The sequence below is a fragment of the Amblyraja radiata genome, chromosome 15 (assembly GCF_010909765.2).
Source record: "Amblyraja radiata isolate CabotCenter1 chromosome 15, sAmbRad1.1.pri, whole genome shotgun sequence".
In the NCBI taxonomy this organism is placed as follows: domain Eukaryota; kingdom Metazoa; phylum Chordata; class Chondrichthyes; order Rajiformes; family Rajidae; genus Amblyraja; species Amblyraja radiata.
In genome coordinates, this window is record NC_045970.1 from 34,355,210 (window position 1) to 34,379,395 (window position 24,186).

At 45.0% G+C, this 24,186-nt stretch overlaps 1 protein-coding gene across 5 annotated transcripts in view; it reads right to left on the bottom strand.

The window, feature by feature from the left end:
• Nucleotides 1-24,186, bottom strand: part of LOC116981189 (VPS10 domain-containing receptor SorCS1-like) — a 720,890-nt gene that overhangs the window by 96,075 nt on the left and 600,629 nt on the right. For all 5 annotated transcript variants that reach the window (XM_033034012.1, XM_033034011.1, XM_033034009.1 and 2 more), the window contains exons 15-16: nucleotides 23,221-23,338; nucleotides 14,930-15,063 (exon numbers count right to left, since the gene is read on the bottom strand). In XM_033034012.1, the coding sequence (XP_032889903.1) occupies nucleotides 14,930-15,063; nucleotides 23,221-23,338 (252 nt within the window). The remainder of the gene's footprint in view (nucleotides 1-14,929; nucleotides 15,064-23,220; nucleotides 23,339-24,186) is intronic.

Genomic DNA, 24,186 nt, shown 5'->3' on the forward strand with positions numbered 1-24,186 from the left:
ACACAGTAGAAGGCCATTCGGCCCACTGCCCCCATGGTCAACAGTCATCATCCAATCTGCTTCAATTGCGTTTATAGAAAGTGTATTTCAGGCCATTCACTATTTATAACAAAAATATCTTCATCTCACTCCTAGATCTGGAAGCAATTCTTAGTTTGGGTCTTCTGGTTTACCAATGCAACCATTTCAACTTCCTTCACCCTGATAAATCCCTACTTTTTACTTAGGCTTTAGAGATACAGCACGGAAACGGGCCCTTCGGCCTACCGAGTGTGCGCCAACCAGCGATCACCCTGTACACACGCACTATCCGACACACTAGACAATTTACAATTTTTTACCAAAGCCAATTAACCTACAAACCTATAGGTTTTTGGAGTGTTGGAGGAAAACAGCTCCTGGGGAAAACCCACACGATCACAGGAAGAATGTACAAACTCCGTACAGAGAGCACCCGTAGTCAGGATCGAACTGGGTCTCTGGCGCTGAAAAGTAGCAACTCTATCTCTACGCCACAGTGCCTCTTGTTAAATATCCCACTCGACATTGGAAACTTAGAGGTCTCACCAACGTCTTATATAACTGCAACATGGCCGCCTCTGCTGTTTTTATCCGTCTAGTCAGCTGAGACTGCAAAAACAGGAGGACTATCAAAGAGGCAGTGAGTTTCTGCAGAGTATTTTGCACACACTTCAGCCACGGGTGAGCTAGCGGTAGAGGGACGAATGTTTAGGACAGTGGAAGAGGTGCCACAGTCTCCTGGCCAACATTTCCCAAGACAGCGCACATCCATCGATAAAGCTTCCAATGTTCACTGAGATAGAGTGGCGCAGCATTAGAGTTGCTGCCTTACAGCGCCAGAGACCCGGGTTTGATCCTGTCTACGGGTGTTGTCTGTGCTGAGTTTGTATGTTCTCTGTGACTGCCTGGGTTTTCTCTGGGTGCTCCAGGTTCCTCCCACATCCCAAACCCTACACAAAACCCCCCCCCCCAGCAGATAATGGATACAGAAGGCTCTGTCTCCTAACTCTGGGCTCTGTAAATTCACTTTGTACAAGTGCAAAGATATGCAGGTAGATAGGGTGGTGAAGAAAGCTTTAATAAAGGGCAGCACAGTGGTGCAGCAGTAGAGCTGCTACCTTACAGCCAGAGTCCCAGGTTCGATCCTGACTATGGTTGCTGTCTGAGTTTGTACTGAGTACTGAGTTTGTACGTTCTCTCTGTGAGCGTGCAGGTTTTCTCCAGGTGCTCTGGTTATACTTAAAAATACTCAGACATTTCCATAGCTAATATTGGGAGCTTTAACATAACCAGACATACTATCATAATGTACTTGTTTTTGGTTTGATTTATTCTTTTCACTGTAACTCCACACCATTTGGGTGAGTAAACATTGAGGAAGTCATTTAGCAGTTTCAAGACACTCAACCCTGCTATATTCAGGCTGAGGAAGTTGGTTTAAAATTTTTTTATATTTAATAACAATCATAAGGGAATAAAAAACTCACATGGCGCCACTCCAAACAGTAGCCTCCAGAAAAAATACAGAAGACCCCATGAGATTATAAACCCCTCGCAACATGCTGCAAGCAAATTGAATATTCATTTGCGATTATCACATCAACACTTTAAATAAACTTTCTGCCTTGCATCCATCAACTACAGGTGATGCTCCCTGTACCTCCCATCCTGAAATCTTCTTGGGCTTATGGGTGAATTCTAAGAACCTTACACTTCTACAGAGAAGAAAAATTGCAACATCCATCAAGTAGCAAAATAATAGGCCATGAATGACCAATGAAACCTGACACTTTAGACTTTAGTGATACAGTGCGGAAACAGGCTCATCGGCCCACCGAGTCCGCGCCAGCGATCCCCACACACTGGCAATATTCTACACACTAGAGACAATTTACAATTTACAGTAGCCAATTAACCTACAAACCTGTACATCTTTGGAGTGTGTGAGGAAACCGGAGCACCCGGAGAAAACCCACGCGGGCACAGGGTAAATGTGAAAACTCCATACAGACAGCACTCGTAGTCAGGATCGAACCCGGGTCTCTGGCGCTGTGAGGCAGCAACTCTACCGCTGTGCCACCGTGCCGCCCTGAGCCTTCACTAAACATCATATGCAGTCAACTGTGAATTTTTTAACTTTTTATTAAGATTCAGCATGGAAAGAAAGCTTTATCAGAACGGTTCCAGTGGTGGTGGGATTTCAACTACATGTGAGACTAGAAGCTGCGTTGTCCTCTTTGGATCAAAGAAGCCGAAAGGAGATCTGATGTCTGAGTGAAAGATTATGCCGGGTTTAAATATGATCAATTACGGGAAGCTATTATTTTTGTGAATGATTTCAGGATTAGGATACAAAGGATTACAAAGATGAGCTCATGAAAATAGGTGAAGGATGTGAGCTTGATTTATTGGTCGATTTATTGCTTTGAATGCTTTATTTTTAAACACAAAGAATTGTGGCAATCAGGAACTCCATGGCTGTAAGGCTGGTGGAAACATAGAAAGCCAGGGGTCTCAGTGAAAATAGCTATGAGGAAAGAGCAGGAAGGGATCACTATACAAGGGGAAGGTATGAACTCAAAGGGCTGAATGTCCTCCTGTGCCATAACCATTTGAAGAGTTTGAGAATTCAATGATATCATGTTTTTGCAATATTGTGATATTGTGTTCAGTTCTGCGCACCATGTTATAGGAAAGATGTTGTCAAGCTGCAGAGAAGATTTACGAGAACGTGGCCAGGACTCAAGGGCCTGAGGTATAGGGGGAGGTTGATCAGGCTAGGGCTCTATTCTTGGAGTGCAAGAGGATGAGGGGTGATCTTATAGCGGTGTACAACATCATGATAGGAATAGATTAGGTAGACGCACAGAGTCTCTTGCCCAGAGTAGTGGGGAATTGAGAACCAGAGGACATAGGGTTATGGTGTGGGGGGAAAGATTTAATAGGAACCTGAGGGGTAACGTTCTCACACAAAGGATGGTGGTTGTATTAATGGGCTGCCGGAGGAGATGATTGAGGCAGGTACTATCGCAACATTTAAGAAACATTTAGACAGGAACATGGATATGCCAAGTTTAGAGAGATGTGGGCCAAATGCAAGCAAGTGGGACCAGTGTAGATGATACATGTTGGTCGGTGTGGGCAAATTGGACCAAAGGACCTGGGTTCAAGCTGTAAGATTCTAGGACTATTTAATCTCAGAATTAGATGTCAATGGACAGTCGTTATTACATATTTGTAGTTCAAACCGATACCAGTTAGGATGAATTCACACACCGTCAGATCAACTAATTAGTTGGTAAATAGAAACTTAGCGGGTGAGGCAGTATCTATGGAGTGAAGGAAATAGGCAACGTTTCGGGCCGAACCCCTTCTTCAGCCATAGATGCTACCTCACCCGCGGAGTTTCTCCAGCATTTTTGTCTACCTACGATTTCCCTGCATTTGCAGTTCCTTCTTAAACTTCTTCAACTAATTAGTTGTTTTCAAAGAGATTATCAGAGATTGCCAGGCCAACCAGGTGTATGTTTGGGTGAGTGCGGAGAAATTTGATCCATCTGTTTGATCAAAGAATTTGAAGGGCAGATGTTGCTGGAATTAAAGTAACATGAATAAAAGATCCTTGTTTAGCATTGAAGTGTTTCTCTATAGTGTAGATGTTGCCATCAAAAAGCCATGGGGAGGCGCAGTCTTCAACAAACAACTGAAGCAGACTTACGGGAAGCAACCTAGCAGTTTTAGCAGCTGGGAATTGGATAAATAGTAGTCAATCTCCACTTTAAGCAGATTGTTTTGTTTAGCAAATACAATCAAATACTCACGGGGAATAACGCTTAGTTTACCGCTGAAGACCATTGTCCTTTAAACCAGCAGCTGCACCAACTTATATTTGGTGATTGTAGGTGGATTATTTAAGCCATCAATAATGTAGGTGGCCTCATTAGTTTCACTGTATAAATAATATAAAGGTTTTATTTTAAATTAATGCAGAGATGTGAATTTTTGACACTAGCTTTTAAAAGAAGCAAAGATCAAGTATTGGCGTGCTTCGTGTTCTTATGTTATAAATATTTGATTCTACAGGAATGCTGGATAATTTCATTGCTTAGTGAACGAGTTCATAGTTCGTCCAAATGAAAAATAAATTAAAAGGTAATTTTGTTTTGTTTAGTTGAGAGATACAGCATGGAAACAGGCCCTTCAGCCCACCGAGTCCACACTGACCAGTGAACCCTGCCCATTAATGCTATCCTACACACACTAGGGACAATCTACATACACTAAGCCAATTAACCATCAAACCTGTACGTCTTTGGAGTGTGGGAGGAAAGCAAAGATCTCGGAGAAAACCCGCGCAGGTCACGGGGAGAACGTCCAAACGCAGTACAGACAGCACCCATAGTCGGGATCAAACCCGTGTCTCCGGCGCTGCAAGCATGTAAAGCAACAACTCTACCACTGCGCCACCGTGCCGCGCCAAATGTATGGTAATGTATGGTAAAAAGCAAGCTACCATGTTACGGAACGATCTGGGACACGGTCCAGTTTACTTTAGTTTGTTTAGAAATACAGCACGGAAACGGGCCCTTTGGCCCACTGAGTCCAGCCCAATCAGCGATCACCCCGTACACTAGCACATTCCTACACATTAGGAACAATTTACAATTTTTACCAACGCCAAATAAGCTACAAACCTCTACTTCCTTGGAGTGTGGGAGGAAACCGGAGCACCTGGAGAAAACCCATGTAGTCACAGGGAGATTGTACAAACTACATACTGACAGCACCCACAGTCAGGATCAAACCTGGGCCTCTGGCGCTGTAAGGCAGCAACTCTACCGCTGCGCCACTGTGCCTCTCTACTCTGAAAGCGCAATATTTCCTTTGAACCTCCAACATCTGCTTTTTACCTATAATAATGTTATCATCTTGGATCCATCTTCTTGCACTCCTTTTTAATATATCCCAGGTAATATCTGCAACTTCAATGAAGTTTGTCGACCTTACCATCTTAGACTTCATTTTTTAAGTAGATTCCAACTCTGGGAGATAAAGTGACAGCTGAAATAATGGGATGTGACATTTGGAGCAGCTTATTAAATATGGAATATATCCTCAGGAATGGGTTACACAGAAGATGTTATTAACTGTGAAAGTGTGGCTCAAGTGGCCTACGAACATCAAATAAACTCTTGCTCAAAGGCTGTTATTTTGTGATAAAACAAAACAGCTGACAAATATCTGGCTCTGCATAATTTTTTTTCTCTGTGGTGTCTCTCGTAGGATGTGGATGTTATTGGCAAGGTCATTATTTAACGCTGACCTCTAAGTTTCCCCAAGGAGGAGGTGGAACCACAAAATTCATTTGATTGAAGGCTGTCTTGCTTGGATAGAGATGATTGATGTGTTTGGCCATTTCATGATGCAGCAAAGAGCTTGCTGCATTGTTGTGGACTTGGAATCTTGGTTTAGGTTTAGAGAGACAGAGTGGACACAGGCCCTTCGGCCCACCGAGTCCGCACCGACCAGCGATCACCCCGTACACTAGTTCAATCCTACACACTAGGGACAATTTACAGAAGCTGATCTAACTACAAACCTGCATGTCTTTGGAGTGTGGGAGGAAACTGGAGCACGCAGAGGACACTCATATGGTCACGGGGTGAACGTACAAACACAGTACACACAGCACCTGTAGCCAGGATCGATCCTGGGTCTCTGGTGCTGTGAGGCTGCAACTCTACCGCTGCGCCGGTGTGCTGCCCTGTTCTTGCTCCTATTTTCATTTCTTGCGTTTTTCAGCCAAATGGTGATCCGCAGGTGTGTCTACTGTTCCAGGGCAGAGATGCTCCTATTGTCTGCCGGTGAGAAGGTTCCTGAGATGCATGGCAGATGCAGTATAATGTGGATAAATGTGAGGTTATCCACTTTGGTGGCAAAAACAGGAAAGTAGATTATTATCTGAATGGTGGCCGATTAGGAAAGGGGGAGATGCAGCGAGACCTGGGTGTCATGGTACACCAGTCATTAAAAGTAGGCATGCAGGTGCAGCAGGCAGTGAAGAAAGCGAATGGTATGTTAGCATTCATAGCAATAGGATTTGAGTATAGGAGCAGGGAGGTTTTACTGCAGTTGTACAGGGTCTTGGTGAGACCACACCTGGAGTATTGCGTACAGTTTTGGTCTCCTAATCTGAGGAAAGACATTCTTGCCATAGAGGGAGTACAGAGAAGGTTCACCAGACTGATTCCTGGGATGTCAGGACTTTCATATGAAGAAAGACTGGATAGACTCGGTTTGTACTCGCTAGAATTTAGAAGATTGAGGGGGGATCTTATAGAAACTTACAAAATTCTTAAGGGGTTGGACAGGCTAGATGAAGGAAGATTGTTCCCGATGTTGGGGAAGTCCAGAACAATGGGTCACAGTTTAAGGATAAGGGGGAAATCTTTTAGGACCGAGATGAGGAAAACTTTTTTCACACAGAGAGTGGTGAATCTCTGGAATTCTCTGCCGCAGAAGGTAGTTGAGGCCAGTTTATTGGCTATATTTAAGAGGGAGTTAGATGTGGCCCTTGTGGCTAAAGGGATCAGGGGGTATGGAGAGAAGGCAGGTACAGGATACTGAGTTGGATGATCAGCCATGATCATATTGAATGGCGGTGCAGGCTCGAAGGGCCGAATGGCCTACTCCTGCACCTATTTTCTATGTTTCTATGTTTTCTATGTGGAATAATTTTGCACACAGCTTTGTAATTTGTCTCGTGACCATTTCAATGAACATGGGGTGGACAATAGACAATAGACAGTAGACAAAAGGTGCAGGTGTAGGCCTTTCAGCCCTTCGAGCCAGCACCGCCATTCACTGTGATCATGACTGATCATCCACAATCAGTACCCCGTTCCTGCATTCTCCCCATATCCTCTGACTCCGCTATCTAGGGTGCAAACTCAGCCACCCTCCTTGACTAGGGATAGACACTAAAAACCTGGAGTAACTCAGCGGGACAGGCACAATCTCTGGAGAGATTGACGTTTCAGGTCGAGAAACTTCTTCAGTTCTTTCCACTGATGCTACCTGTCCCTCTAGGTTACAATAGATTTTTGTGTCTATCTTTGGTTTAAACCAGCATCTGCCGTTCCTTTCCTATAACTCCTTGATCAGGGGGCCGATACGCAAACATCTGACATTTCTGCTTAATACATTCGACTTTGATACAACACTTTTCCTGTGGCTGATGAAATAGCTTGGTTATGATTAATGTATGCTAATGTGTCTGATCCTTCAAGGATGGCTGAACCTTGAAGATGTAATGGCAAACTGAAACAACCAGGGTGCAGGTTTGTGATTCCACTTGAGAGGGTGAATCTCAGTGTCAAAATATCATAGAGGCCCTTCAGCCAATCCAGTCAGTGCCAACCATCAATCACCCATTTCCTCACTTCGTTGGAATGCTTACGAAGTTTGGCACAAAAAGCTGGAGTAACTCAGTGGGTCAGGCAGCATCTCTGGAGAAAAGAAATGTGACTATTTGGGTCGAGACACTACTTCACCCGAAACATCACCTATTCCTTTTCCACCAGAGGTGCTGAATGACCGCTGAGTTACTCCAGCTTTTTGTGTCTTTTTTCTGTAAACCGCACAGTGGCAAAGTGGTAGAGTTGCTGCCTTAGAGCGGGTTTGATCCTGACTACGGGTTCTGAGTTTGTAGGCCCTCCCGTGACCAGCGTGGGTTTTCTCCGGGAGCTCTGGATTCCTCCCACACTCCAAAGGACAGGATTGTAGGGTAATTGGCGTGGTAAAATTGTAAATGGTCCCTAGTGTGTAGGATAGTGTTAGTGTGCGGGGATTGCTGGACGGTGCGGACTCAATGGGCCAAAGGGCCTGTAACAGGGCTGTATCTATAAACTAAATTAACTCAACAGCATCCGCAGTTCCTTGTGTCTCCATTTCTCAATGCTCCTCCCTCGCTACTTATTTCCCTGCAGCCCTGCAAATTATTCTCTCTTCTACTGTACGCCCCTTAACACTCCTTTTCATTCTTTTTTGCCACCTACCTATAATTTCATACAACTTTATGCTTCTTTCTTTTCACTGTTACAATCAACTCCCTGCAATTTGTCACCAGCTGCAGCATTAACGTGAGAGGTTCTACAGGACAGTGTGTACACACGGAAATCATATCTTATCTAGTTATTCTTTCATGGTTGGGAATTTATTTTGCAATCCGTCAAACTGAAATAATGAGAGTAGACAGCTATTTTGTTCTCGTTGTTCCTTGTTCTATAACACAGCTGTCAGTAGCTAAGACTGTGACTGGGCAGAGTAACTGCAGCAGAGAAAGATGACAGCATTTAATTTAGTTTAGTTTAGAGATACAGCGTGGGATCAGGCCCTTCGGCCCACCAAGTCCATGCCGACCAGCGATCCCCGCATATTAACACTATCCTACACACACTAGGGACAATTTACATTTATACAACGCCATTAACCCTCAAACCTGTACGTTGTTGGAGTGTGGGAGGGAACCAAAGATCTTGGAGAAAACACGCAGTCATGGGGAGAACATACAAACTCCATACAGACAGCACCCGGGATTCTGGCACTGAAAGCGCTATAAGACAGCAACTCTACCGTTGGACCACCGTACTGCCCTATCCCTTGTACCTAACCTGCCGTTCGCTTGGTCATTGGCTTCAGATCTTCCTGCACTTCACATAACGTGTGGTCGGGAGATCAAAATGGAAGAGGAAATTTATGCAATAAGATTATATGCAACAGCCAAGAAGGCACACCTTTACTTCCTGAGGAGACGGTGGAAGTACATAATGTTTAGTTTATAGTTTAGAGATTCAGCGTGGGACCAAGTCCACACCGACCATCATTCACCCGTACCCTAGTTCTATCCTACCCTACACACTAGGGACAATTTACAGAAACGAACTAACCTACAAACCCACATTTCTTTGGAATGTGGGAGGAAACCGGAGCACCTGTAGAAAACCCATGTAGTCACAGGGAGAACGTGCAAACTCCACGCAGAGGGCATCCATCTTCAGGATCGAACCAGGGTCTCTGTCGCTGTAAGGCAGCAACTCTACCTGTCAATACTGTCGGGTTGCGTCACATCTTGGTTTGGGAACCACTCTGCCCAAGACCACAAAAATTGCAGAGAGTTGTAGAAGCAGCATCTCACAGGCCAGAGTCTCCCATCACTGACTCCATCTACACTTCACTGGCTCAGAGAAGCAGCCAACAATAATCAAAAATAGACACAAAATGCTGGAGTAACTCAGTTGGACAGGCAGTACTCTGGATAGAAGGAATGGGTGATGTTTTGGGTCGAGAGCCTTCTTCAGAATCAGAGTCAGGGGAGAAGGAGACATGGAGATATGGAAGGGTAAGGTGTGAATGTATTTATGTATTGTATTGTCTGATCTGATTAGATAGTATGCAAAAACAAGCATTTCACTGTACCTGTACGTGACAACATTAAACCTGCATTTGGCCAGAGATGAAAAGCCAAAAAGTGAGAAACAGGATAAAATAATCGTGAATTGTGAAGCCAGAGGAAGGAATCTAGGTGGGATCCTTCTAGCCAGAGGAAATCCATTTTTGCTAAATGTTATTACCTGTCTCCCACTGTTAGTGATGTAATAAGGAGTTTTCTCTTGATCCAAACAGCCTGGTGATTCCTTCCAGCACCTTCTCCTTTGATGAATCACTAACTGTACAGTGAGAACCACTACCCACTATAAACTAGAGGTTTGATGGGCTGTGACTCCACACAAATCCCAAGGCTGTTATAACGTCCAAATAGGTCAATCCATTTTCCTTATGTAACGAGACTCTGAGGCCAGGAGACAGGAGAACTGGAGCAAAATGCCTGTCTAATGTTCTGCCCTCAGATGGATAATGCTTGGACTTGCAGAAAGTGCTGATTTATATGACTTTCAACAGAATCCATATATTTCCTCGCAGACATACAATCTTTCCTTTGCAAACCCGTGAGTACTAGCTCCGCTAATAATTCAGTTGATGGTGATAAAAAGGAAGAGGCATGCATGATGATCGTGCTGTGTTTCCTTTATTCACAAGTAGTTTTCTAACTTGAATTTATCTGGCAGTAATGCTGCAGTTAGTTCTTTAATAAGGAGCTTACACTGGTGAATGGAATTCACCCTGAACCATAATTTAGACATCGCTGGACAGATTGTTAATTTCTCCCTCTTTTCTGTGTCTGAAGAGTTCCCGGCACTGATGTAGTCTATGCATGTCAGAATCTCTGACACTAAATGCCACATGGATTTCCAAGTATTAATCTCTGCGTCTGTCAACCGTGCCACAGTGGACACCACGTCCACCTCTGGTGATTGAGGGTTTCAGTCCGCACTATAGGAAGCTGCAAACATAGGCAAGGCTGATATTCCAGTGTAAGGAAGGAACTGCAGATGCTGGTTTACACCAGCAGATAGACAGAAAATGCTGGAGTAACTCAGCGGGACAGGCGGCATCTCTGGAGAGAAGGAATGGGTGACGTTTCGGGTCGAGACCCTTCTTCAGACTAGAGTCAGGGGAAAGAAAAATGACAGGTATAGATAGTGATATCCCAGTGTAGTGCTAACTACAACGTGGGAGGTTTCAAATTTCACAGGGAAATCCAAGGCTTGTAAAGTGGACGTCCGAAGTCCTTGTCAAAATGAAGGGCATTTTTCCTGGCATTCTGGCCAATATTTATCACTTTCAAAAAGATAGAGTCATAGTCAGAGAGTCTTAGCAAATACAGCATGGAAACAAGCACTTCGGTCCAACTTTGCCTATGTCAAACATGATGCCCATCTAAGATAGTCCCATTTGTACGTTTTGGGACCATGTCCCTCCCAATAGGACTTTATTCCTTGGCGCGCAGGAGGATGAGTGGTGATCTTAAAGAGGTGTACAAAATCATGAGAGGAATAGATTGGGTAAATGCACAGTCTTTTGCCCAGAGGACATAGGTTTAAGGTGAAGGGGGAGGAAAGATTTAATAGGAACCTGAGGGGCTGCTTTTTTTACACAAGGATGGTGGGTGTATGGAACAAGCTGCCAGAAGTAGTTAAGGCAACGTTTAAGTAACATTGAGACAGGTACATGGATAGGACAGGTTTAGAGGGATATTGGTCTTAGGGCACACAGGTGGCATTAGTATAGATGGAACATGTTGGTCAGCATAGGCAAGTTGGGCCGAAGGACCTTTTCCACACTGTATGACCCTATGCCTCCATGCTGGAGTATCTCAACTGGTCAGGTGGCATCAGCAAGGAATGATTCTCAAGAGACTGGGAAATTGTAGCACAAGACACACAATGTCCCACGGGTCCCATTGTACACTCTATATTTGTCAGTGTGGATAGGAAAGGAACGGTTTAGAGGGATATGGACCAAATTCAGGCAGGTGGGACAAATTGGGCTGAAGGGCCTGTTTCTATGCTGTGTGAATCTATAATTGTATGACTGTATCTCCAGAGGCCATGGATAGGCAATGTTTCGGGTCAGAACCCTTCTTCAGACCTACAACGCACCCCTACATCAGTCTGAAAAATGATCCTAGCCCAAAATGTCACCTATCATATCCTCCAGAGATGCTGCCTGAACCGTTATAAAGGAATAAGGTCATGTGATAGGAGTAGAATTAGGCCATTCGGCCCATCAAGTCTACTCTGCCTTCAATTATGGCTGATCTCTATCTCCTTCCTAACCTCGATCTCCTGCCTTTTCCCCTAACTTCTGACACCTGTGCTAATCGAGAATCTATCTATCTCTGCCTTAAAAATATCTTCTAACTTGGCCTTCTGTGGCAAATAACGCCACACATTCACCACCCTTTGACTAAAGAAATTTCTCCTCATGTCCGTCCTAAAAGAACGTCCTTTAATTCTGAGGCCTCCAGTCTTAGACTCTCGCTCTAGTGGAAACATCCTCTCCACATCCACTCGATCCAAGCCTGGGTTACTTCAGCACTTCCTGAACCCATGTTCCAATGAAAAATGCCACAACTCTCATGCAAAGAAAATAGCTTGCTATCCATAGGATGTAGGCAGGTATAACATGAAACCCAACCAGTAAACACTAAAAAGGCAGACCAGAGATAACAGACACCTTTAAATTTCAGCTACAGACTCTTGGAAACAGTTGTGTTTCTATGTTTGGGAGTGGGCCTGGATAAATTGAAACCTACGTTAGCGGTGAGCTGAATTCCCACACTGACCTCCTCCTGATGGACGAGGTTAATTTCTTTATTGGCAGGAGTTCTGGTCCAATTCAGTGAGTCTGATGAGGGTCAAGCCCAGCTACTGTCGCCAGTCAATTCCATTATCTCAAAGTTTAATCTTCCAAACTATGACGAATGGGGAAATATGTTACACCGCTGCTTCTCGGCTAGTAGTCCAGGTGGTAAACCCACTACCCAAGAGTGCAACTGAGCCGCACAACCCATGAAGGTCACAGAGTCGCAGATATTTAGAACACAAAATGAGATCACTTAACCCTTCATATCTGTGCTGGCCGAGAAAGAAAGATTGAGATTAATGTTACTTTTCAGCCCTAGTCCGTGGCCTTCAATAATTCAATGGTTGAATGGTATTTTATTGTCACGTGTACCTATGTACAGTGAAGTGCTTTGTGTTGCAAACAACCTGGTAGAATCGTGTAGCAAACCTCACCTGGGCAGCACACAAGTGGCGCCACGTTTTGGCACCGACAAGTTAAAAAGATTTACATGCACCTTGTGTCATCTTGTGGTTTGTGCCACGTCTGGCTCTTGCACTAAACATTATTAATGTTATTCACATTATTCCCTTTATCATGTATTTGTATACTGTGGATGGCTTGGTTGTAATCATGTATTGTCTTTCCGCTGACTGGTTAGCACTCAACAAAAGATTTTCATTGTACCTAGGTACAGATGGCAATAAACTAAACTCAAACTCAAACTCAAACGCTCTTTCAGGTATTTCTAAATTATGATAAGGATGTACCTCCTTCATCTTTTGGATAATGACCTTGCACTCACTGGATGAATCTTTCTCCCTCTCTATCCGCCAAACCTTTCTAACTTAGAGCCAAAATGACCTTCACCAGTTTGGTGATTGCTCCAATATACTTGGTCTTGCAGTCCCCATAAGAGGTTGGTGAAGATCCCCATTGCATGGTTTGGGAACAGCTCCATACATGACCCCAAGAAATTGCTGGGAGTTGTGGAGGTAGCCCAAACCATCACGCAAACCAACCTCCCCTCCATTGACTCCATCTAAACTTCATGCTGTCCCGGCAAGGCCACCAGCATAATTAAGGACGAGGTTCACCCCGGTCACTCCCTCCTTTCCCCTCTCCCATCAGGCATGAGATACAGAGGTACCAGATTTTGGGTAAGGACCATTCTTCAGACTGACCCAAAACATCACTTACTCCTTTTCTCCAGAGATGCTGCCTGACCTGCTGAGTTACTCCAGGTTTCTGTGTTTATCTTCGGTTTAAACCACAATTTGCAGTTCCGACACTGTTTTTTCAGGCAATTGAACTCTCCTTTCACCAATTAGAGAGCAGTCCTGACCACCAGTTCACCTCATTGGAGACGTTCAAACTATCTTTAATCAGACGTTACTGGACTTGACCTTGCATTAGATGTTATACCCTTTATCCTGTATCTGTACACTGTGGACGGCTTGATTGTAATTATGTATAGTCTTATCGTTGACTGGATAACACGCAACAAAAACCTTTCACTGTACCTCGGTGCATGTGACAATAATTAAACCAAAATTAAACTAAACTAAATTAAACCCACAAACCCAGTGCGGCATTTCTGCAACATCTTCCAAATCCATTGACGGGATGAGCAATCCCCCATCAGTTTCCTCTCCCAGAACATCGAGATAGTAATTACGCTCAGTCAGCCCTAAAAGGTCGGCCACATCTTTGACACCTGACTCCTGAAAAGGAATGTGTAGGAAGGAACTGTAGATGCTGGTTTACATCGAAGATAGACACAAAATGCTGGAGTAATAGCTGGACAGACAGCATCTCTGGAGAGAAGGAAGGAGACGTTTTGGGTCATCAAGATCAGTCTGAAGAAGGGTCTCGACCCGAAACGTCACCCATTCCTTCTCTCCAGAGATGCTGCCTGTCCTACTGAGTTACTCCAGCATTTTGTGTCTATCCTGAAAAGGAATCGTCACTCCAAACTCAGTAACACAAAAAGGTTACCAGAAGGACAGAGGAGGAGGAACTTCTCAAAGCACCCACGGGGAAATACAGTATCTGCATCTCTTTATGGGCATCTTTTAGACTTTCGAGACACAGTGCGGAAATGGCCCTTCGGTCCACCGAGTCCATGCTAACCCATATAGTTGCACTATCCTGCACACCAGGGACAATTTACAATTTTACCAAAGCCAATTAACCTACAAACCTGCATGTCTTTGGAGTGTGGAGGAAACCGGAGCACCCACGTGGTCACAGGGAGAATGTGCAGACTCTGTACAGACAGCACCCGTAGTCAGGATCATACCCGGGTCTCTGGCGTGGTAAGGCTGCAGCTATATTGCTGCGCCACTGTGCTGCCTCTAGTCTCTGGCCCTTGAAAAATCAAATTAGGTGAGGAACAACCAGGAAGGCAATGAGAACCTGGAGACATTTTGCCAGGAGCTGATGGAAGGCGTGCAAATGGCTTTTGGGGCACATCACCTTCTAAATGGCCCAGCCACCTCATCAATCATCAGGTGGCCCATCTGTAGCAGAGCTTGTGGGTCCCACATTGGGTTCCTCACCACCCCTGGAGTACACAGTTACTTTGGAGGATGCAACTCATCCTCAGCCACGAGACACTGCCTAAGGTGCAGGTGTGAAATGTCAAGAAGGAGGCACTCACCACTCAAAGTCCTTGTCTGTGCAATTGCATGGCACGTATGTCACCGCTTCTCTGTATTTCTTCCCCAAGATGCAGCGTGTTGCCGGGTGACGTCTCTTGTATATCCGCGTCTCCCCTATGATGCAAGGCTCTCCCTTCAAGGAAACCACACTGGTAAGAAATGAGGACTCCGAATAATCAACAGTTATAGTCATAGTCATACAGTGTGGAAACAGGCCCTTCGGCCCATCTTGCCCACGCCCGCCAATGTGACCTATCTACAATAGTCCCACCTGCCTGTGTTTAGCCCATATCCCTCTAAACCTGTCCTATCCATGTACCTGTCTAAATGTTTCTTAAATGTTGCAATAGTCCCTGCCTCAACTACCTCCTCTGGCAGCTCATTCCATACACCCACCACCCTTTGTATAAAATATTTTATATCTTTCCCCCCACAACTTAAACCTGTGTTCTCTGATTATTGATACCCTTCTGGGCAAGAGTCTCTGTGCATCTATCCAATCTGTTCCTCTCATGATTTTGTACACCCTCGATAAGATCATGAGATCAGATGTTTGATGAATGTTGTACTTTGGATTTTGACAACACCTTACAGTTTCAAATTTTGCGACCATTGATAACAAATTGCATGTTCTGCAAATGAAGATCAGTGTAAAATGCCCACATGACTAAACATGAGTAACCAAATGTTTGGATAGTCAATACTAATTAAAACCATATAGATGTTGGCTGATACACAACACTATTAAGATGGGTAGTACTTAAGACTGAGTTTAGTTTAGTTTAATTTAGAGGGAATACAGTGTGGAAACAGGCCCTTCGGCTCAACGAGTCCTCGCCAATTAGCAATCCGCGTACATTAACACTATCTCCTACACACACCAGAGACAATTTTACAATATTACTGAAGCCAATTCATCTACAAACCTATATTCCTTTGGAATCTGGGAAAAAACGAGAGCACCCTGAGAAAACCCACGTGGTCACAGGGAGAACGGACAAACTCTGTACAGACAACACCCGTAGTCAGGATCGAACCTGGGTCTCTTGCACTGTCATGCAGCAGCTCTACCGCTGTGCCACTTTGTCGACAGCAGTTCATTTCATCATCTGCCCTCTTCCACTCTGTCAACTTCCTACAAGGCTCATCCTCAGTGGCAGGGACTGGAGTCGATTGTTAAATTTAAGGGCACTCTTTTAGTCTGCTGCTAATATATTATCCATGGAGAAGATAAGACAGCGGCAGATGTGGTACAGAATTGTTTACAAGAAAATCCCAAGTTATTTTGAATAGGACTGAGATAGTGCAGCAAAAAGCTCAAGTCTCTTGAATGAGGCGAAAGATCAGGCAAAATGTTTTTTCCATACAGCCACTTAGTATGGAGAGGCTGAACATCAATATTTATAGGGAAGCGATAAAAAACAGTAATAACACGAGTCTATTGCTCTAAGAGTGCAGTGCAGAAGTCTTAAAAGTCCAGTCCTCATTCTGTTCTATTGAATGTTTGGGAATTTGTTCAGGGTTAACTTGCTAGTTAACAGTTGGTAATTGGGAAGGGTAATAGGGTGAAAGATACCCGGGGGGATATTTGCAAAATGGAGTTCTGCTTAAATGCAGGTGGAGAATACAGAATCAGTTGTTCAATGTCAATGCTCAGTAACGGATAGCAAATCAGAACACATTCACTCCATGCACACTCTTTATTGGAACTGAGCATTCCACAAGTGTGATAAGAAGTCAACATTCAGAACCTGTCTGTGCAGAGTTTGCACGTTCTTTCTGTGACTGCGTGGGTTTCCTCCCACACCCCAAAGACGTGCAGGTTTGTAATGGCCTACTCCTGCACCTTTTTTCTATGTTTCTATGTTTCTATGTAAGTTAATTGTCTGCAGTAAAATTGCCTTCAGTGTGCAGTTTGAGAAAGTGGAATAACATAGAGCTAGTGGGAAGGGGTGATCAATGGTCGGCATTGACTCAGAGGGCCGAAGGGCTGATATCCATGTGGTATCTCTAATCTAAACTGGGATCTGTAGGAAGTTATGTAGAAAGGAACTGCAGGTGCTGGTTTACACCAAAGATAGGCACAAAATGCTGGAATAACTCAGCAGGTCAGGCAGCATCCCTGGAGAAAAGGAATAGTTGGCATACCTTGAGGAGATTTCACAGTGGAGCAGACAAAATGTGTAGGAATGTACTGCAGATGCTGGTATTTGGAAAGTTATCTGGTCAAATGTGGTAAAAGGATAGGAATTTAGGCAGTTGCCATTGGACTTCAGGTCCACGTATCTGAAGCTTGTTCACACAGAGATGAATCCAACCCTTCATGTGGCTGCAGAAATAATGTTCTTATCAAAAGAGGCAAAACTCTTGAATCAGGCAACGAAGCTGACATTAAAACTCCTGTTGATCACCTTGTTTAGAAACTACATTATTTATTTCCTTCCATTTCGAATAAAATAATTTGATGATTTACTCTTGTGGGAACTTATTGCGAGATAGAGGGATTGAACTAACCACCATGTGATTCAAAATATGACAGCTCGCCACGGTCCCTTCTCAGCTTGAAGGAAGCAACAGGCAAATGGTTGCGGGAAGATGCAATTTTGTGTCTGGCAGCGCAATAACTCAAAGTACAGGAGCTAAGCTACTGACCGATAAGACATGGACAACAAATCTCCCCCTTCCTTCCTCTCGCATTTCTTGATGTGCCAAAGCCATTGATCATGGCCTTGCTGTAATGGGGGGAGCCACATTAAAGAGTACAGGAAGGGAGCGAGAGAGAGAAAAATTCAAAGCAGGATCCACTCGAGTCTGCTCATGCTGTAGTTCTCTGCCAGCAGATTAAAGGACAGCTGCTTAGAGCTACCAAGAAGCAGGCTGCCTGCTGCTTACAGCGACGTGGCGGGGTGGGGGCAGAGTGTCCGAGTGATGAGGCAGAGAGAGGAAACAGAAACACAGCGTTTCACAGGGTGTCAGCTAAGCCTCCACCACCACCACCACCCCTGGCAGTGCGATCCAAGCACCCACCTGCTCCACACATATACTTTGTACTTTGCCCCTCTCACCTTAAAACGATGGCAAAAATTAAACTCTTTTTAAAAAAAACTTGTTCTCTTTAAACTTTGCTCGTCTCACCTTAAAGCTACTCATTGTATTTGTTAAACTAAAAACGGACTCAAATATTTGACATTTTGAATGTAATTTATATTTTCAGGTCAGTAGATTTTAATATTCGTCAATAACAATATTCACAGAAATACAGAGTGGAAATTGAAACACAGGGTGGAAAGTTTGGGAGAAAAGCAGCAATTCTGGAATAAATGAGCAAGCTTAACCATTTCTGCCTGGAACTCATAAAAAAGGAAACAATGGAAAATTAAAATGGAATACATTGGTGCCCATCTATTCTCCCTGTCAAAATGTTTCCTGAAGTTATGGTGGCTTTAAGCAATGGAGTGAAATATATTTGGACAGGTACATGGATAGGAAAGGTTTAGAGGGATATGGGCTAAATGTGGGCATGTGGGATATGCATCGATGGGGACCTTGGTTGGCATGGGCAAGTTGAGCTGAAGGGCCTGCTTCCATGCGGTGTGACTACGATACGATAGAACTTTATTTATCCCACGAGGGAAATTGATCTGCCAACAGTCATAAAAAACACAAAGTACATGAAAGATGAAATTAAAGTGACGAGTGGAAAGGCTTGGGGATGTGCAAAGATTGGGGAGTGTGGGGGGGGGGGGGGGGGGGGGGAGGGTGGGAGGGGAGTCAGTCTCAGTCTACCCCACGACAGAAGGGGGAGGAGTTGTGAAGTTTGAAAGCCACCGGGAAGAAGGACCTCCTGTGGTGTTCTGTCCTACATCTTGGTGGAACCAGTCTGTTGCTGATGGTTCTCCTCAGGTTGACCCGTGTGTCATGGAGGGGGTGAGCTGGATTGTCCAGGATGCTCGGCAGTTTGAGGAGCATCCTCCCCTCTAAGCCCCCCTCCCATGAATCCAGGGTGGAGCCAGCCTTCCTGATGAGTTTGTTGAACCAATTGGCACCCGCAGCCTTCGCCCTGCTGCCCCAGCAGACGACAGCAAAGAAGATGGCCCTGGCGACCTCTATGAATAAATGGTAAATTTGCTGTCGACTCCCATATCAGCTCTCACCTCGCACCTGTATTTATCTGCACATTAGCAAATCTGATAACTTTGTCCATAACAATCTTTGAGTTGAGACACAGGAAACTGCAGATGCTGGAATCTTGAGCAAAAAACAAAGTGCTGGAGGAACACAACGCGTCAGGCAGCGTCCAGGGAAGGAATGGGGTGCTGCCTGACCTGCTGAGTTCCACCAACACATTCTTTTTTGACCAATCCCCAAAATTCTTGGTCAATATTGCTGTTTAACGTCAGAAAATAGTGAGCGGTCCTCTGCTGCCATCTACCTCATTGGAGACCCTCCGACTGTCAGTGGTCAGACTTTACAGGACTTTATCTTGCACTAAACGTTATTCCCTTTATCCTGTATCTGTACACAGTGGACGGCTCGATTGTAATCATGTATAGTCTTTCCGCTGACATGTTAGTATGTGCTGACAACAGTTCATGTCATCATCTGCCCTCTTCCACTCTTTCAACATGAAGCTGACATTAAACATCCTGTTGCACACCTTGTTTAGTAACTACATCTATTATTTTCTTCATTTTCAGATAAAAGACTTTGATGATTTACTCTTGTGGGAACCTTTTGGCAGATGAGAGGGATTGAACTAACAACCATAAGATTACAAATCTAACCTTTCGCTAGAACTCATTTCCGCCCTCTCCCCGACTCTCAGTCTGAAGAAGGGTCTCGACCCGAAAAGTCACCTATTCCTTTTCTCCAGAGATGCTGCCTGACCCGCTGAGTTACTCCAGCATTTTGTGTCTATCTCCCGTGACTTGGGCTCTGCTTTGAGATGAGCCCAAGTCACGTTTTGTTATGTAAATGCCAGGATCAAGCAGATGGGAGCCTGCCTGTTGACATCTGAGCTAAAGTAGCATCAATACAGCTCAATAAGCCAACTGGAGACCGGCTGTTGTTGCCACCTTGGCCAAGGTTTGCAATTTGCCTGCTTTAAAATCTTCAGCCTAACCCGAGGAGACGGGGCAACCTTTCCACTGGAGGAAAAGGCTGATCCTGTTTGCCAGCTTTAAAGATGCTTTCAAGTCTGTGCAACCAAAGCATCCCAAAGAGGGAATAACCCGTGCGGGTCAGGATCAAACCTGGGTCGCTGGAACGGTGAAGGAGTGACGCTTACAGCTTCACCAACATGTCTCCTTTCAGATTCAATTCAATTCAATTCAATTCAACTTTAATGTCATTGCACAAATACTGAGTATGGGTACAACGAAATGCAGTTTTGCGTCAGTCCGTAGTAGTGCAATATAGAAATTTAAAAATAAAAAAAAAAAAAAAAAAAGAGGATACAGAACAATAAAAAATACAGAATAATTAAACAATGGGGACGGAGGGACCGGAGGAATCTATCGACGGGACTCCGAGTTCAGCAATGCGACGGTATGATTGTAGAAGCTGTTCCTCATCCTACTGGTACGAGACCTGAGGCTCCTGTACCGCCTCCCTGATGGGAGGAGAGCAAACAGTCCATGGTTGGGGTGGGAGGGGTCTTTAATGATCTTCCCAGCTCGTTTCAGACACCGTTTTCGGTGGAGGGCATCCATGGCAGGGAGCGGGGCACCGATGATCAGAGCTCACACATCCAGGGATCATCACCAAATAACAACATAAAAATAGAGACTGACTCAATAAAGCACTGCACCCCCCCCCCCCCCCCCCGAGAGAGAGAGTAGAGCAATACAATGTGAAACAGGCCCTTCGGCCCAACCCACCCACACCGGCCAACAATGTCCCAGCTACCCTAGTTCCACCTGCCTGCGCGTGGTCCATATCCATCCAAACCTGTCCTATCCATGCACCTGTCCAACTGTTTCTTAAACGATGGGATAGTCCCAGCCTCAACTACCTCCTCTGGCAGCTTGTTCCATACACCCACCACCCTTTATGAAAAAGTCACCCCTCTGATTCCTATTAAATCTTTTCCCCTTCACCTTGAACCTATGACCTCTGGTCCTCGATTCCCCTACTCTAGGTAAAAGACTACCCGATCTATTCCTCTCATGATTTTGTATACCTCTGTAAGATCACCCCTCATCCCCCTGTGGTCCAAGGAATAAAGACCCAGCCTACTCAACCTCGCCCTATAGCTCACACGCTCTAGTCCTGGCAACATCCTAGTAAATCTTCTCTGAACCCTTTCAAGCTTGACAATATCTTTCCTATAACATGGTGCCCAGAACTGAACACAATATTCTAAATGCGGCATATAACGTCTTATACAACTGCAACATGACCTCCCAGCTTCTATACTCTGTACTCTGACTGATGAGTGGGGTAAGATTTAATAGAAACCTGAGGGGCAACTTTTCACACAGAGGGTGGTTGTTTTATGGAATGAGCTCTCTGACGCCATGACTGTGAGATGGATATGCACTCTTTTGATGAGAAGCTCTGTTAGATTCTGATGAGGGTCCCAGACCTTTACTTCAGACTTTAGAGATACAGCGCAGAAACAGGCCTTTTGTCCCACCGAGTCCCCGCTGACCACCAATCACCTCGTACATGATTGTTACCCAACAAACTAGGGACAGTTTACAGAAGTAAATTAACCTACAAACGTTTACATCTCTGGAGGGCTGGAGGTAACCCGAGTACCCAGATCATGGGGAGGACGTACAAACTCCGTACAGAGAGCACCCATAGTCAGGATCGAACCTGGGTCTTTGGCGCTGTGAGGCAGCAACTGTACCACTGCGTCACTGTGCCACCTACCATGATAAATGTATCTCTTTCTGCAGATGCCTACTGCAGCTCTGTGTGCTGTGTGCTAAAGCAAAGCAAGAATTTCATTGTCCTATCAGGGACACATGACAATAAACTCACTTGAACTTGAGATGTGACCTGACCTGCTGAGCTTTTCTCAACATTTTATTTCTTGCCGTTACGAGGGAGCAGCAGAATATTTCGGAGACTCGAGATGCTGCTTCGGAGTAGACGTTATGTGTGGTGAACGGGCTCTGTGATGTGTAGCTGGTTCAATAAGCAGCAAGGCTGCCAGTGAACCGAGCCGTCGCCGTGCATGAAACAGTGAGACTCATTTGATTTAGCTTCAATCCTGCGCAGATTGGCGTCTGCTGAATCGGGCTGAATCCCGTGTGTTGTCGACTTTGATCCGCTGCAACACTGGCGGATTGCCTTGTGCACCGCGTTGCAACAAAACCCCTTCACATGTATTCATCTAGGATCATCCCTGACTGACAGACTGCTGGCCACTGCTCACCCTCCTGTACACCTTGTGTACCAGATGTCACAAGGCAGGAGGGGCGGTAATTAGACCAGCAAAGTGAACTGTCAATTGGAAATTAATTATGTTCAGGCTCCAGGCAAAATATGTCATGTGAGACCCATTAAAACCAACTGGGACAATTCAGTGCAATTAGATCATGATTGGGGAGATAGGTTATTAGAATCTGAAACCATTACATGTGGTGAGAGTGGTGTCTCTGCACTGCTTTCTCTGCCTTTTATTGAAGTCGCCGAGAAATGCAGAAGGACAAGCCCGGTGAATTATTTACTTGCTGCTCTGGAACCCACATACTGACGAGGTTTGACCCTTCGTAAAGATAAGGCTTGGATTTTTAATTTCAGTGCCATAACATACAGGTCACTGTTGCTGTAGGCACAACATAGAAGTGTGGTGAGGTGGCACGAGGGAGAATTAAGTGGGTTGGGTGGCAAAAGAGCTGTGTTGGTGGAGGGGTAGAGAATCGGGTGAGGTGTGATTTCGTTTAGTTCAGATAATCGTTATGTGTACCGAGGTGCAGTAAAAAGCATTTTTGTTGCTTGCTCTCCAGGCAGTCGAAAGACTATACATGATTACAATCGAGCCATCCACAGGATAAAGGGAATAACGTTTAGTACAGGGTAAAGTCCAGTGAAGTCTGATTAAATATAGTCCATGGGTCTCCAATGAGACCTCTCCCTAGTCATTGATAGGAAGGTTCAATTGCCCGATGACAGCTGTGAAGCAACTGTCCCTGTTTGGTGGGGAAGGGGAGCTAAGGAAAGGGAGGTGGGGAGAAGGTAGTGCAGGGAGATATATAGGAAGAGAGAAGGCGGGAGAAGGAGAGTTAGAGGAATTTGTGTAGGATTGGGGGAGATCGAAGATGGTGCCATCACTAACCTGAGTGTGGAGTGTCCAGACCTGGAAGTCGTTCTCCATACACTTCCTACTGAAGATAGACCTGTAGTCCACTTTGACCAATTGCCATTCAGAGCGGTGGCTGAGATGACCAAAGACACTGCCAATGACAAAAACAAACAAGAGGGTTCAATATGAATGTGTGCCAATAACATTTGCCTTTCTTTTTAGTTCAGTTTAGTTTAGAGATACAACATGGAAACGGGCTCATCTGCCCACCGAATCCACGCCGACCTACAATCACCCGCACACTTGTCTATCCTACACACTAGGGGCCATTTACAGAAGCTAATTAACCTACAAACCTGCACATCTTTGCTTTAGTTTAGAGATGCAAAGTGGAATAGGCTCATCTGCCCACTGAATCCACGCCGACCAGCGATCCCCCATACACTAGTTCTATCCGACACATGCGGGACAATTTACAGAAGCCAAATAACCTACAAGCACCTGGAGAAAACCCATGAGGTCACAGGGAGAATGTACGAACTCTGTACAGAGAGCACCTATAGTCAGGATCAAACCCTGTGAGGCAGCAACTCTACTGCTGTGCCACTGTGCCCCCTGTCATTCTATTGATCACATTCATATAATATTTTTTCCAAAAGTAGTGAATACCAAGGTACTATCACAAGAAATATCGCAACATTTTGCAAAACATTTACAGATACATGGATAGGACGGGTTTAGTGGGACGACAGATGGCACAATGGGCTAAGTGTTCGGCTGGCAACCGGAAGATAGCCGGTTCGAATCCCGCTTGGAGTGCATACTGTCATTGTGTCCTTGGGCAAGACACTTCACCCACCTTTGCCTGTGTGTGAATGTGTGTGAATGTGTGTGAGTGATTGGTGGTGGTCGGAGGGGCCGTAGGCGCAGATTGGCAGCCACGCTTCCATCAGTCTGCCCCAGGGCGGCTGTGGCTACAGAAGTAGCTTACCACCACCG